At 44.1% G+C, this 13,393-nt stretch overlaps 1 protein-coding gene across 1 annotated transcript in view; it reads left to right on the forward strand.

Moving 5' to 3' along the window:
• LOC306926939 (capping protein, Arp2/3 and myosin-I linker protein 3-like) overlaps positions 1 to 11,431 on the forward strand; it is a gene marked incomplete at its 5' end in the record, with an annotated part of 52,298 nt that extends 40,867 nt beyond the window's left edge. Inside the window, 10 exons of the mRNA XM_079506456.1 lie at positions 97 to 278; positions 1,342 to 1,421; positions 2,549 to 2,722; positions 4,582 to 4,795; positions 5,311 to 6,070; positions 6,547 to 6,647; positions 7,655 to 7,781; positions 9,277 to 9,348; positions 10,071 to 10,178; positions 10,787 to 11,431. Of these exons, the coding sequence (XP_079362582.1) occupies positions 97 to 278; positions 1,342 to 1,421; positions 2,549 to 2,722; positions 4,582 to 4,795; positions 5,311 to 6,070; positions 6,547 to 6,647; positions 7,655 to 7,781; positions 9,277 to 9,348; positions 10,071 to 10,178; positions 10,787 to 10,827 (1,859 nt within the window). The 3' untranslated portion in view covers positions 10,828 to 11,431. The remainder of the gene's footprint in view (positions 1 to 96; positions 279 to 1,341; positions 1,422 to 2,548; positions 2,723 to 4,581; positions 4,796 to 5,310; positions 6,071 to 6,546; positions 6,648 to 7,654; positions 7,782 to 9,276; positions 9,349 to 10,070; positions 10,179 to 10,786) is intronic.
• Positions 11,432 to 13,393: the final 1,962 nt, after the last annotated feature.

Consider the following 13,393-nt stretch of genomic DNA (forward strand, 5'->3'; position numbering starts at 1 on the left):
CCTCCCCCTCTCTCTCTTTATCTCTCTCTCTCTCTTTCTTTCTCCCCCCCCCCCCCCTCTCTCCCTCTTTACCTCGCTCTATCATCTCTTTATCAGGCCTGTGCGATGACTCCAGCTCGTCGCCGCCCCCATCGTTCTCCTCGCCGCTCTCCCGATCGGCATCGTGGGAGGGGCTGTCGGAGCTGCCTACACAGGGGGTCCCGCTCAGCCACGTGACGCGGGTTCGCCCCCGGCCCCCACGGAGGCACAAGGGGGGGCACGTCCCCCCAGCCGACATGGTGAGGGCGGGGGCAACGATCCTATCAAGCCCTTTTATACCCCGCAACATACTGTAGTTTTGTGTGTGTGTGTGTGTGTGTGTGTGCGTGTGTGCGTGTGTGCGTGCGTGCGTGCGTGCGTGCGTGCGTGCGTGCGTGCGTGCGTGCGTGCGTGCCACCTTGCTGTTGGATGGAAACCTTGTATGTCCAAAACTGTTACTTCTCAGGAAATTAACATAGCAGATCTACAATGTGCCACAATGCAGCGCATTGTGAGCACATTTTGCTACTTTTGTGTGACACTGTAGTGTGGCAAAGTAGGAGATTAATTTAGGGAAAGTATTGGGAAACATTCATTCATTCTTGAATATTCAACATGGGGAAACCCAGTGGTTTATCTCCCCCCGAGATCGAAAAGCTCAAGGGCGGAGTTGCGTGAATTATACATGTGAAGAATTACCTAGAAGAATGTTTAATATTGCTAACGTATACCGGATATGTATTTTTACACCGATGAGATTCTTATTTAAAGATACATCAAACATAATATGAGTCGTGACCTTTGTGTGTGTGTGTGTGTGTGTGTGTGTGTGTGTGTGTGTGTGTGTGTGTGTGTGTGTGTGTGTGTGTGCGTGCGTGCGTGCGTGCGTGCGTGCGTGCGTGCGTGCGTGCGTGCGTGCGTGCGTGCGTGTGAGTGGGTTCCATCCAAAAGATGTTTCCATTGTTGAACTAATGACGCTACAGAAGCTATTTAACTTAATTTATGACTCATGCATAATTCCCATCTCCTGTTTCCAAATGCCCAGGGCCTGCCGTTGGGCGTAATGCGAGGCTCTTATTTTATCAGAATTATTCTGGCCTGTATCAAGGAAGTACATCGATACAAATTGGATCATTGCAATCAGGTTATGTCGTCTCACCTTAGCTGTAGAGCAGTCCATTTGTATTATTGAACAGAGAACATTTTGGAAAAGGAAACCCAGTCCAGAGTAAATGGACCCTTTCGAAAGTGGACCGAGGGTGAGGCGCCGTGCGCTCCGTGCACATGTGTTTGTGTGATCCGTGCGTGTTTGTGTGTCTACAGCATTGCAGTGAAAACGGAGCAATAAGTCCTCTGGATGATGGATTACCAGACTTCTATACCAAAAGAGTCCTCCCAGATAGGTGAGAGTCACTTAGTAAAATTTACACTGAGGATTTTATCGTTTTCCTGCTAGAGTACCACTGTTCCCTTTAACACGCACGCACGTGGGTGCATGCACAGTTGCGCACGCACGCATGCACGCACGCACGCACGCACGCACGCACGCACGCACGCACGCACGCACGCACGCACGCACGCACGCACGCACGCACGCACGCACGCACGCACGCACGCACATACACACACACGCACACACAGCCCACACTACAGCATACATCATCTGATTACACAGTGCCTTTTTTAATCACATTACATTTAGCATTGAACATATTTCAAGTAAAAGCACTCTCTCGCTAAGCATTGCGTGCCAAGAGGCGTTGCTTAGCAACGCTCCGACCATGTATGAGTCCCAGTGCCAGGAGAGCGAGAGGGACGTTGAGCTTGAACAGGTCTGACACAATTCAAATGACACATCGGAGCAACAATGGAAATGACTCATGTGTGATTACATGTATTGAGAATATGTATTTTGTAACCTCTCTCTCTCTCTCTCTCTCTCCGTTGCAATTGGTTCCCAATCTTTTTCAGCTGAGACCCAAAAGATAGTTTTGTTGTCTCCCCGGGACCCAAAGTTACATTATGAATTAACCACTTAAGCACTAATGGTGAACATAGCCGATGTAGAAACTCATAGTGAGCTTGTTTCACTGTATCTTTTACTTTATTTTTATATTTCTGAAATGATATTCAAACCAGTGTTTGGGAAACTATACTCTACTCTGTATATTGTTGTATACTATTGATCTACTGATTGAGTGCTGGTGGTGTTTTTTATAGTACTTCTCTTAAGGTATATGCTCCTTCTGACATGTGACTTTTTTTAAATATATTTTTCTGGAAACTACATTTTGATGACATCATTCAGATGTTCTGATAGCAGTTTTTCGGATGCTCCTCCTGCACCCCTAGATGTCGGAAAGCCTGTCCAAAACGTGTGTTTTTTTTGTAAGGAGACATCGGAAGGAGCATGTATTGACCTTTACTCTGTATCTGTACATTAACTGCTGTGCTGCCTCTGGCAACTGAATTCCCCCCACGGGATCACTAAAGGTCTCTCTGTATGTCTCTCTCTCTCTGGTGAATACAGCCAGCTCTCCTCTCTGCACAAAGCACACTCTCTTAGGAGGAAGAAGAGGCGCAACATGTTGGCCATATTTGGTTTCCGTAAGAACCGCAACCATGCGCTGGCCAATCAGGGCCCAGAGTCTGGAGGAGAGCTTTATGGCGAGGAGTGTCGCACTGTCGCCACGGCGCCCACAGGGTTGGTGAAAACACGCTTTCTATCAAGGCTGCCATTCGTCGCTGTCGGGCAGAAACCTTGTATCTCCATATCTCCAACTTTTCTTTTGTCAATGATTCCCCTACTTCGTCATACAATAGTGTTGCACAAATGCACATTATTAAATAGTATTTAATAGTAATATAATACTATAAATATGGTTTTCACTATTTAATAATATAAATTGAAAAACAAATGTTTTTGGAGGTTTCAGGTTTCCACCTGACTACGACGATTACTGTAACAATCATCTTTTCAGCCATTATTCCCTTGATTCGTTTTTCAATTAAATGAATAATCGAGACAGATTCAGCTGCAGAGCTCTGAATCTGTCTTGAGAAATGACATAAACATGGCTGATGTACAAGCTCTGCATTGCGTTTTAGATGAGCTATTTTTGTCATTTAAATAATAGGTATATTAAGTTGGACTTTGTTTCTTGTATGCTGTATGTATGTTTTTGATGCTTTGTCTCGTAATGTACCTTTGTGCTTCACTGCCTGCCTGTTTTGTTTTTATATGTTGTGTGGGGACTACGGATGGAATTTAGCATCACTTCAAAGCCCCCGTTTTCAATATGTCCCTGTTTTTGAGACCCAATTTTCAGTTCTCTGATCTATCACACAGCCTTGCTGTGTGATAGATCAGACATTATCACGATTTCTCAGAAGTTTCTTAGAAGTGCCATCAAAAATGTTCCTTGCATTTTTATCTCTGGGCTCTTTCTTGGTTCTCTCCTGTTCCTCCATTTCTCCTTATAAGGACAAAACAAGCTACAGCAGTCCACTCCATAAGGACTGTGGCAAACAACAGTAAATCTGTTGACATGAGACCAGGCTTATGGCTGCCAAAGCACAGAGCGTGTGTGTGCAGTCTGTGCACAGATGTAGATGACAGCCGGGTGGCAAAAAACATTGTTACCCAACCAAATGGTGACAACTCAGCCCCATGGTTGGAAATGAACAATGAGTTCCATGAGTCATAAACAGATAATACACTTCAGCACGGTAGCTCACGTCATGCTTTGATGTTTTACCACCGAGGACGTGATACTGTACCATGTGACACGTTTGTCATCGCTCTGCCATTAGATCACAGCGATTTATTGTGTTCAAACACATGATCTGCTTCTCACTCTATTAAAGCTCTGACTAAAATAGTAAGGTGAAATGGTTATTTGTGTTGGCTCTGGCAGGGATGAATAAAGTGACAGCTGAGTTGCACTTCCGTTCTGCCGCGTGACAACCTGTGTTACATTTCAAGACAATAGTAAGACAATAGTAAGCCATGGTTTAGACAATAGTAAGTAGTAATAGACAAGACAATAGTAAGCCATGGTTTAGTTCGGTGGGATTTGTATTTCTGCATGGATGTAGCAGACGCGTTCGTGGACTAGATTCTTTTTACGTCTTTATTGCCCAAGTGGGGTGGATGGGCGATGTGGGCAGTGAGAATTATTACAGAAAAATAAATACATTCCCACAATTTCAATGTACAAGACAACAAAGACAACATGGCATGTAACGATTTATCGTAAATCGATAAAAAATATAAAAGAAGTATCACGATGCAAAAAATAGCCAAAAAAGTTTTTTGTAAGAGAATTGATTAAAATAATGAGTTTTCAGTCAGTATTGAAAAGAGGATAAGAGAAAACCCAGTATTGTAAAAAGTAAATCACACTCGTGTGAAGTGAAGGGTGCTCTTATCATCATCATAGATCACGTCGATCCGTGCTCATTGCTCAGCCAACCAAGATTTTCTAGTGGGCCCTGATCCAGAAAAGTTTGGGAACGACTGCTTTAAGGATCAACCTAACTTTAATCGTCTTCCTCTCGTAGGACAGCTACAGAGAATGTTTACACGCTGCTGCAGCCCCCGAGGCCTGCCTCCGCACGAGCTGGGTCCCCTGGGGCCGCCGGGGCTGATTGGAAGACGGATGATCAACAGGGGGAAAATCTGCTGGTTTTGAGTTCGCCTCCACCACCACCACCACCTGGCATCCCACATCCAGGCATGGGAGGAAGCCACCACCCCTTCTACACTCCCAAAGAGGTACTTATAAAACACAACCTCTCTGTACTGTAGAGTAAACCTTTGGTCCTCAAAGTGGGGTACTTGAGGGAGTTCCAGGGGGTCCCCAGCAAAATAAGGACACTTTAACCCTATTCTATTGACAAATTCACGCAGGCTGCCCCACATTAAGCGCAGCTTGACACCGCAGCATTGATTGCCTACAGCTGGCATACAGGGCACCGCTCCACGGATTCGTCTAAACTTCGACGGGTTGACAAATCTGGACAAATCTTCTCTTATGAGTGTCCCTGGTACGAAATCTTTTCAAATGGGGTCAGCGCACAAATACATATAATTAAAGGGTCGTTGACATGAACATTTTTGATTAAAAAAACTGCTGTAGACTTGTGGAGGGCAGCAGTGGCCGGTGAATGTAATGCACATATGCGCCTTTGGATAAAGTCGCCAACTCGCCATATAAATGCACCATTTACTTGTATTGGGTGTGATTATTTTATTTGGTCTCTTTTCTGCCTGTTTCTGCCTTCTAACAGAGAAGTGAAGACACAGGACTCGAACCCATAGAATCGGACAGGCAGTGGGCTGAGGACAAGCAGCCGGACAGACAGTGGGCAGACAGCCAACACTCAGACAGGCAGCGGGCGGAGGGGAGACAGCTGGAGAAACATGGCGACAGACAGCCCAGTCAACTGTGGCTGGACGACAGGCCGCCGGACAGAACCCGGACGGAGACGAAAGGGGCGGACAGGTTCTGGACGGAGAGCAGGCACCCAGACCGGCCCGCGGAGAAGCAGTGGACGGTGGACAGGCACACGCAGAGGCAGATCGACAGGAAAATGGAGAGACAGTGGACCATGGGCAGACCGGTGGACAGGGCGTGGTCGGAGACCAGGCCGACAGAAATAGCTACGGACAGACAGTGGATGGAGAGCAGACACCCGGGCCGGAAGCCGGACAGAGCGATGCAGCAGCTGGCCCAGAGGCCGCTGCCGCCGTACCCCGCAGACAGGACCCCTTCGCCCAAACAGGACACGGATCCACTGAGACACGCAGAGGCCACAGCCTCAGAGCCGCGGCATCCGTGCCCACAGCAGGACGGCCCGGCGGACAGGCAGACTTGCTCGGACACGGCGGGAGTGCAGGCAGAGGGGTGGAGGGTAGGTGGAGGAGGAGGAGGAGGAGGGATGTACCCTGGCAGAGCCGTTCTCTGTCCAACTAAACCTGATCCTCCGCCCCAGAGCAGTAAACCCAGCCTGTCCAAGCTGAGACAGAGGCATCGACTAGAGAGTTCAGGTAGGACAGGACAATATAAAATCCTCAGCATTAAAGGGGGTGTAAACTAAACCATATGTTTTTGTAAGAGAAAAGATTTGCCTTATTTTCCGATTGTAGTCATGTCAATCAATGAGAGTGTTTGTTCAGTAACAGGGGTCGTTGTGACTCTCAAGCGCTGTAGTAAACAGAAAATACATCTTCAGGTTGGGATACCAATTTTGACTCATCAGGAGAGAACCCCACCAACATCATTTATAGGCTTCAATGTTATACTGTTCTAGTTCCAATTTCATGTATGAGTTCGCATCCCGATCTTTCTGTTACTATTAAACTAACCGGAAAGACAAGGAGACACCTGTTATGAAACTAACACTCCAATGCTGTAATATTTTTGTTTTAACAACACATACCTGTATATCACCCAGGGCCCGCCTTTAAGTCCAAAACGGACCAATCTCTCTTCACACTATCTCTGTCTTCTCTCTTGTCTGTAGGTGCAGAGGAGGATGGAGATGCAGAAAGGGATCCTGGAAAGAGTGAGTGGAAAGAGAAGGGAAGAGAGCCAGAGGGTCACCCACCTCCCATTCCAGAGAAGGTGCATTTTCATACAACCATATTTAAATGTGCAAGTCTTGTCAGCTAGTGATGGACATGGTAGCCTATAGGATGCACCTGCTCAAATATTACTCTACTACAAGTGAAAGTTGCTCAGTATTATTTTTGAGTGGTGTAAACCACTCCTACAACTGGCTTTGTTAGTCTGTGCAGAAAAAATGAGCATGGTTGCTATGTTCACCCTGTTCACCCGGGTGTGATTTCATTACGTCAGACATGATTTCATTACGTCAGACAGGCTATATAAGACCTTACACCATACTCAGTTCACACGGGTGTGATTTTTTTTACTTAGGTTAAAGTACGGCATACACTGTCTATTTGTACATTATTGTGCAATACTTATTGGTGCTCCTATGCGATATGTGTCACCTTTTCCCACTTACAGAGCGCATTGCCTCACAGATCTCCATATATGCCCATATCAGTCAGATCGGCGGTGCAACATTAGATGTGAGGGCCACATGGCGGCCCGAACCGCTAGTGGAACCAAATTGGAGGAGTTAAATAAGCACTGATTTACGATAACATGCGCCCGCTCTTATTCTAATCATATATGAAAATTGGCTTAAGGAAGGACTATCAGACGGGTGGACCTCTGATGTCACGCTCATGTCACCATTACTCAGCCGTAACCATTGTGGTTGCCGATAGGCAAACAGACTATTGTTATTGGTCTTTTTGTTCTCTCCTCTGATTGGACCACAGTTACACGCCCCTGTCTATAATTGCCCTCATATGATTGGACAATATACGGTGACATCACAAATGTATACGTGTATACAGTATGTCCTGGCTGCCCTCTTCTGATTGGACCATATTCCTATATAGGCAACCACACTCGCAATTCCCTAGGATTGCATCTTTCTAGTTCAGATTGTTGCTGGAATTTCCTTCTGTGAGGTGCAGCCTGTTCACCGGTGGTTTAATTTTGTCCCCATGCATGCGGTGGTGCGTGCCTGCATCCTGTGGTGATGGGACGAGCAGCCAAAGACTTCGTCATACGTGACTTTTCCAAAGGACTCAGCCAATGAGAGGAACCTGCCGCCCCCTCCTGTGCCACCTCCTGTCAGCAGGCCTGTGCTGGGACTGTCTGAGCGAGCTGCCAGCCAAGGTACACCACGCACGCACGCACGCATGCACCCACGCACGCACGCACGCACGCACGCACGCACGCACGCACGCACGCACGCACGCACGCACGCACGCACGCATGCATGCACGCACTCGCACACACACACACACACACACACACACACACACACACACACACACACACACCCAGCCAAGGTACACCGCTCTCACACACATAAACACATGCACACCCAGAAAAAACAAACTCATCTCCTGTGATGTAACATTAAAAAAAAAGAAAAAGAAAAAACTTTCCACAATTTCCCCCAAAGTAAAAATAGAAAATAAAATGTTTTTATTTTATTTTTATTAAAAAAAAATACCGGAAATAGCAGATCTACAAGATATACCCGTCACATTGCAATCTCTTGAGCTTGTAGATCAGCTCTTGTTGCAATTTTTCTGGGGACCCCCTGTAACCCGCTCAAGGACCCCAAAGTATATAGGGGTCAAGTGGTTAACAGGAGGCTGGTTGCAATATCAGATCACTTGGAAGGTCTAACGCTCAGCGATATCTAATTAGTTATGCACAAGCTTAATGTGAATAATTAATACAAACACTGCATAGCTTTAAAAAGGAATATTTGAAGTCTCATTATCATATTAATGAGATTTTCATAACTACTTTATCCAGCAGCCGTATTCTGGGGGAAACCTTTGCTGAAAATAGAGATGTACATGAATCTTGTACATGTAGTGTTGTTGTTGTAGAGTAAGAACTAGTATAGAGCCCAGAGGGACTCCGGTCAACCAGGATTACATGGTTAAAGTTCAGTATGTTTGTCGTACTGGATATGTATTTCCCAACACAATACGTAAATTCTACTACTATCTGAGAAGTACACAAATTAGCAAAGACTGTAGAATAGAAACAAAATCAGCGGACATATTACAAAGAAGAATGCATTTCTAAACAGAATAATTTTTAAGTGGATCTTAAAAATGCCCACAGACACTGCAGCTCAGGAACAGTGAAAGGGCATTCCAGAGTCTGTAAGCTATAGCCTGAAAGGCTGTGTCGCCTTTGGTTATATAATTGGTACGAGGTATGACTAATAGACCCCAATGCAGTTGGCTGACCTTATTAGGGTCCTGCTCGGAACATGCCACTCTAGCAGGTCAGTTATAATTTATTGACCATGCAGAGCTCTATACGAACCCTAAAAACAACAGGAATTCAGCCAATGCAAGGAGGCAAGGACTGGAGTAATGTGACACCTTCGGCTGGACCTGGTTAACAGTCTGGCAGCAGCATCTTGGATTAATTGGAGGCGGTCTATGGATGCTTTACTGAGGCAGGTGAAAAGTGAATTGCAATAGTCCAGACGAGAGGATACAAAGGCATGAATAATAATTTCTAACTCTTTGTGTGAGACAATAGACTTGAGCTTAACAATGTACACATGTGACATACGGTATGATATGTGACACACGTGACATACTGTAGGAGCTGACATGTGACATATGATGTGCAGGAGATGAAGGAATGAGGCCACAGGCTCCAGCTAAACCACAGAGGAACAGAAAGACGATGTCTTGTGATGCAGGTACAAATTGTGTCATGTCTCCTGACTCCTGTTACTAAAGGAAGTTGAGTCTGCACACTGGAAATACTGAAAAGGCTCTGTTGTATTTTATTGTGTAAAAATACAGCAGAGCTTTTTCAGTGTTTCCAGTGTGCAGACTCTACTTCTATTTATGATACTGTCTTTCACCTGGGCCATGGATGGGCGTGCAACTACCTCATGTCTCCTGTTACTACCGTAGAAAATAAATAAATACCATAGACATAAATACATAGACGCCACATTGGCTGGGGGAAGCTTTCCATAACAACACTGCAAGAGAAATGTCTGTGTTACATACTTTTTTAATTTAACCACGTGTCCTGACCTACAGTATATCATTCATTACATTTCTAACATTTCTAACAAATTAAACCGTGGGAAAATGACGGTGAGAATTCAGCGCGTTATGATTTGAATTGGGAAGAGAGCTCCTGTTTCAATAGACATAAATGGGGCACACATGTATTAGGAATCATATGGCAGCCACGATGACACATAATATTGCTCCAATGAACAGCAGTGGCCAATTAGGTATACGTGTATAATGGTTACTACTGTAGTTACCAGTGCTGTTAGAATGTATTCATCTTGGTTGTACTTGTGTTTGTGTTTGTGTGAATGCTCATTAATCTGTGCGTATAAGCATCTGTATCCGATTGTTAATGACAATGTATGTCGTTTCCTGTCCTTATTTGTCTCAGGCACAGAAAGGGACAGCCCTAATAACCTTGAGAGGCCCCCAAATCGCAAACCCCCCGTGAAAAAACCTAGACTGCCCCAGAACAGAAACAAATCACTGGATTTGTCTGGTACTTGTCTCTTTGTATATACTGTACTGTTCATAGATTTATGTTCTTTCCTGTTTGTGTTGTTTGTGATGAGGTATTCCTATATCTTTACAGGGATCACAAGTTCCCAGTTTTGAAACCAAATTTTAAATACTGGATGATTTTTCTAATCATTCAATTTAGGCAGAGTGCTTAATGACACATGAATCTGTGGTGTGACAAACTCAAAATACATGATTATTTATTACTTATTACTTATTACTTTGACGTTTCAGCAAGTTACCACAAACTTGCACAAAGGAACCATAATAATACATTTTAAGTCTTGCAGGTAGCTAGCTGGGTCTGCTGACCTACAACTATGCATGGCAGCCATATTGGCATAAAATAGGTTAATGTTACTTATTTCACAAGTGTTAGCAATGATACTAATTGAGGCTGTGTTCCATTTAGTGTGTAGCAGCTCTCTGACTATTTGACCAGAATCAAACACGATCTGAATTAGTATAAATGGCAACACCTGTGAAGAAAGTAACATTATTTCATGCCAAATATGGCTTCCGTGCATAGAGCCCATTCTTTTGTACTATTTGATACAAGTAATGAGTGAATGTGTGTGCATTCTCCAGACAGCATCCACTCGGCGCCCGGAAACGGCGAGCTGGTGTGATGGCGAGTGGTTCATCTGCCTTGGTCCAGCTGGGGGGTTGTCATGACAACTGTGGTGCACTTCATCAAAAGGGCAAAAAGGGAGAATGCTGTGTAAGAACCAGAGCAACCAGTTGACCATGGAGACAGACCGAAGACAAGGAAGGAACCAACCGCACAAGATCAATCATAACATCTTTGATGTGCTGCTTCTATGTCTCTCACTCACTCTTACGGACATCACTGTTTCCCGTCTTTGCTTTTCTCTCACTCGTAACGTTAAACGAAACCCGGTGAACTATTTTGCAGCTGTCTGAATGGTTAAAAATAACATAATAATTGTTGTGTGATTGTCACCACCGTGCTCTATGACGCAGATGGATTCCCTGTGCTTGAGCATTGTGGCTACACTAGCCAAGACTCTGTTTATGTGTAAACAGTCTTTAATAGAATGTTTCTAAATCTGCAATGCATTTTTTGACTGATGATACAGTTTGATTGCCTTGGGCGACACTTGAAAACAAGTTTGCTTCTTATCAAATGAAACTTGATCATTTCTATCTAGTTTTGCTTTCATGGACTGATATGGAGGTGATATATTTTATAGAAAATTCTAATAAGAAATTATGTATACAAGCCCTCACTGTACAAATAAAACAATGATGAATTGTGAATTCACTGTTGGTTTGTTTGGAGCCCCCCAGGGGTCTGAGAAGAATATATTTGTTTGTGTGACAAGTGAATAATTTAGCTCAGTGGTTTTCAAAGTGGGATCCAGGCACCCTCTGGGTTCGTTGTGGGAGTTCCAAATGGACCTTTACAGGTCTGTAATTCTGAGAGTGTTGGCTACAAATGGAACCAAATGTACGGGTCCATTTGTACACTCAGAGTCATGGGGGCCCTTGAAGTTAAAAAGTATGAGAACAACAGATTTAGCTCAGCCTATCTCAGCAAGACTGGACTTGATTGAATACTGTACTTTGTAATAATAACAATACATTGCCCAGGAGTCTGTACTTGTTCCCCTCCTTTTTCATCTACACCAAATCTCTTTGCCGAAAATCGTCAATCTACAATACAAGCTCACAACGCGTCACGGCACAGCGATTTGTGAGCTTATAGATCTGCTATTTTGCGGGAGCTTAACATTACATGCCCAGAACAGATACGCTATAGGGTTTGTATGGTCTGACATGCAAAATTACAAGGATTTGTTTCTTAGCTTAGCCGGTTAAGCTGCCACATTATCTGCATATTGAGATGCTGGCGGTTGCAAACAGTAGGGGGCAACCACTGCCTGCAAATGATGGAGACACTAACTCACCAATCATCACAGCAGTCAGAGAATAGTCTTCTTGCAGGTTGTCATTAGCAACCATGCCTTCACAGCATCACATGTAGACAGAGTAGGCCTACTTACTCATTTACCATGTCTTTCTCATGTTGACCTGAGAAAGCACAAATGCACCACAAGGTATGGGTTAAAATAGCTACAGTACTTCTAGTACTTCTAACGTCAAAGTACACATGTACTGTACATGGCGGCGGTGGCTCAGGGGTAGAGTGGCTGGATGGTAACCGCAAGGTTGCTAGTTTGAACCCGGGCTCCCCCAGAGTTAGTGTCGAAGTGTCCTTGAGCAAGACGATTGATTGATTGATATGTTTATTGACATTGTTTACATGTACAGACAAATGCACATAGTTATACATCACCATCAAAAGGATTCCATTGCAGTCCCTTAGTTAAAAATGAAACACAACAATGAATGTGTATGAGTGTATGAGTGAGCGTGTCCATGTGAGTGTTTTAGGAATTATTATGTTATTATTATACACTGAACCCCTAATTGGTCCTCCTGATGTGCTGCTTGGTGCATTGCATGGTTTCCGCCGCCATCAGTGTATGAATGTGTGTGTGAATGGGTGAATGTAATGCTATGTAAAGCGCCTTGGATAAAGGCGCTAAATAAATGCACCATTTACCATTTACTGTACATGAGCTCTCGCTGAGTATTCTGCATCTTAAATATTGATTATTATCATTAAGGCTCATTATAGATTACTCCTTGAGCTCACCTGTAAGTAACAGTACATTTCAAAACCCACATGCCACATGTGGAATATATATAGTATTTTTGCAAGGTAAAAAAGCCAACAACAAACTTATACGTACATACTTATATGTACAGTATGATGTAGGCCTGGGTTGGAATTCTGCCAGTCAAGAAAAGGACATATTTATCAACACGGGTACAAATACTGCAGTTGTAATTAGGAGGCTATTATTCTCTGTCTCTCTGTGAACATATATGGCTGTGCTCAAAATAGTCAATATTGTTATACGTATCATATATCAGTAATGCCCATATTGTATCGCGTTACACGGATCTGATAAGGTATAGCAACTTTAATTTTTGATGGTTCATGTTAATAACATGTCTGCACTTGTATTGCGTTGAGCCATACCGTGACCTACACGTGACCTTTATGAGTTACCTGGAGTCAGTCCTGGTGACCAATAACCCCAAAACAAATTGTCAGATTGAGCAGACTTCAACAATTTCAACATTCATGCCTCCAAGAGCAAG

Source organism: Electrona antarctica, assembly GCF_951216825.1.
Source record: "Electrona antarctica genome assembly, chromosome: 7".
NCBI classification, from domain to species: domain Eukaryota; kingdom Metazoa; phylum Chordata; class Actinopteri; order Myctophiformes; family Myctophidae; genus Electrona; species Electrona antarctica.